The sequence below is a fragment of the Tupaia chinensis genome, unplaced genomic scaffold, assembly GCF_000334495.1.
Source record: "Tupaia chinensis unplaced genomic scaffold, TupChi_1.0 Scaffold000146_1, whole genome shotgun sequence".
NCBI lineage: Eukaryota > Metazoa > Chordata > Mammalia > Scandentia > Tupaiidae > Tupaia > Tupaia belangeri.
In genome coordinates, this window is record NW_006159616.1 from 17,639,051 (window position 1) to 17,641,521 (window position 2,471).

At 61.9% G+C, this 2,471-nt stretch overlaps 1 protein-coding gene across 1 annotated transcript in view; it reads right to left on the reverse strand.

Annotated features, from left to right (window-relative positions):
• The window catches only part of ESPN (espin), a 43,521-nt gene extending 41,654 nt beyond the window's left edge, over nucleotides 1-1,867 (reverse strand). The window contains 1 exon segment of the mRNA XM_014586602.1: nucleotides 1,398-1,867. Within this exon segment, the coding sequence (XP_014442088.1) occupies nucleotides 1,398-1,691 (294 nt within the window). The 5' untranslated portion in view covers nucleotides 1,692-1,867.
• Between the last annotated feature and the right edge of the window lie 604 nt (nucleotides 1,868-2,471).

A 2,471-nucleotide genomic window follows, 5' to 3' on the forward strand; every position in this document is an offset into this window, starting at 1 on the left:
CCAAAGACCTTGGGACTGTGGATCTGATGTGGCTCTGAGGGGTCCTGATGGCTCTAGGCCTCTAGGTGGAGGTGGCAGAAAGGACAGGGCCACTGACCTATGGGCTCTGACTGTTCTGGAGGCACCAACAGCTGTGTAGGCCCCAGGAGCCTCATGTGCTGTGGCCTGCACCTTAAAGCTGCTTATCTCTCTGGACTATGCAGGACCAGGGATCGAGGTCACCCCCCCACACACACACTTCCGTCCCCAAGCCTGCTGCGGCGGGAGGGCGGAAGACTTGATAAGCTGGGCACAAGGCCACCTGTATCTTCCACCTCCTCTGCTGTGACAAAGGAGGCTTCCGGCCAGGGCTGGACACCAGGGCCAGGGAAACATGCTGTCTCCCAAAAGAGTGGGCAGGGGCTACGTGGCCGGAACCCTGATAACAGGGCCAGCCAAGAGATAAGAGCCCGGCCATCTCCCAGGGATTGTGGGAAGGGGGGCCTTGTCATCTGGCCATCTTTAGGGTGCAGAGTTGTCCCTGCCTCCTCCCTTCTATCTCCAGTTTCCCTGCTGGTCTTTCTAAGTGAACAATCAGTTCTAGTCCTTCCCTGCACTGGCTGCCCCTGCAACCAGAATATCATCGGAATTCCTACTCTCAGCCTATGAGACCCTCCAGGCCTGACCTGGTGGCTTCTCCCATCCTCACCCCATTCCAAAACAAGCTGGCTTCCTCGCTGCTCCTCAACTGGATAGAAATGTGCACGCCTCGGGGCTTTGCACTTCTTGTTCCTTGTGCTCAGAACTCTTTGATCGCCTGGCCATCACTCTTTTTTCAGCGGGGACTACCCTTGGAGGCCACTCCTAAGAGTGACCAGGTGGGGTAGGCCTGAGGACAAGACAGGCTGGGCTGGAGAAGCAACTTGGAGCTGCAAGTCTGAAAAGTGCTAATGGCCTAGGGCCAGCAGAGGTTCGGGGGAGATCCCAACTTACTGTGACGCGCCACCCGTACCCCATGCCTGGCTGCAGGACACCTGCATCTCTACAGTGGGGTAGGCTGTGGGACTTAGGCCACCCTCCCTCTAGACCTGGTCCTGGAGGACAGAGGCTTCTATCCTGCTGCCTGAGCCTGGGTTTCCCCAACCACCCTCCAGGCCTCACTGGGCTTTGCCTCTCCCAGCTAATACCAGTTCCACAGGCCCAGTTCCCTTCTGGTTCTCTATCACCCAGGTGCTCTTCCAGTGAGCAACCAGTGCGTGCCCGCATCCCACCCAAAGTCCTCGGAAAGTAGTTCCATGTAGGACTTAGTTGGGCCAGGAGGCGCCCAACCCCACCCACTCCTGAGCCATGGGGGCGCTGGGCCAGAATCTTCTCCTGGGGAGGAAGCCCAGGGTATCTGGTGAGCGGCGCGGACTCACCTGCGCTCTGCAGCCGCCCTGCGTGCACAGCCACTGTAGGCAGGCAAGGTGGCCAGTTGCAGCCGCGTCGTGGGCCGGTGTGGCGCCGTTGCGCGCGCGGGCCGTGGCGGGGAGGGCTGCCTCCTCCACCAGAAAGCGCAGACAGTGCAGCTTGCCAGCGCGGGCCGCATGGTGCACAGGCAGCGCGTCCAGTGGGTCGCGCAGCGAGGGCTCCAGCAGGCCCGCTGTGTGCAGGGACCTCAGCACGTCCAGCTCGCCCTGCCGCGCCGCCTGCAGCGCTTGCTCCAGGGCCATGGTGCCGCCTGCGGCGCCGCGACCCCAAGCTCAAGGCTGTCCGCGGGGTGCCATGCCCGTGTCCTCTGACGCCCGGAGCAGCTGCGGCGCAGCCGTCGGGGCTCTGCGGACTGGGGAGGCGGAGCGGCTGCTAGCCGGGTCCCGCTCTGCGCTGCCTAGCTCTCTGCTCCGCTCCGCCTCCGCCGCGCTCTGGGGCGGGGACCCTGCGGACTCTCGGCTTAAGCCTCGGACCCGCCCCTGGTCCCGACTCCGCCCCTCCTGGTCTCCAGAATGCACCGCCAGCCCCCGCGGTGCCTCCGGGGCACTCGGGCAACAGGAGCAGGTGCGCTCAGGTAAAAACTGCGATCCCAGAGGGCGACTAGAGTGGGTTAGGATTCGACAACCGTCAAGCGCAGACTAATTCATTCGTCTGCCAAGTGCCCACTATATGCTGTTCCAGAAGCTGGGAGTCACAAGCCAATAGTTACCGCAATTCCAGAGAATGACAAGTGTCATTAGAGCAGGAAAGCGAGATGATCTGGAGTGATTTCATGGGCCGATATGGGCGGTCAGGGAAAGGTCTATCTGAGGAGGTGCCCTGGGGCTGGATGAGAAGAGGCATTCCAGGCGCAGAGAACTGCAAGAGCAAAGACCCTGAGGTAGAAACAGGCCTACGAAGGCCCCACAGGGCTCTGGTCTATGCCTCTGTTCAGTGCTAAGGGTGCCGGGCTCTCAGCCCTCCAGGCTCCCTCTGGGCCAGAGAACTGACCTCAGAGCCTCCAGCAAAGAGGGAGGGAGGGC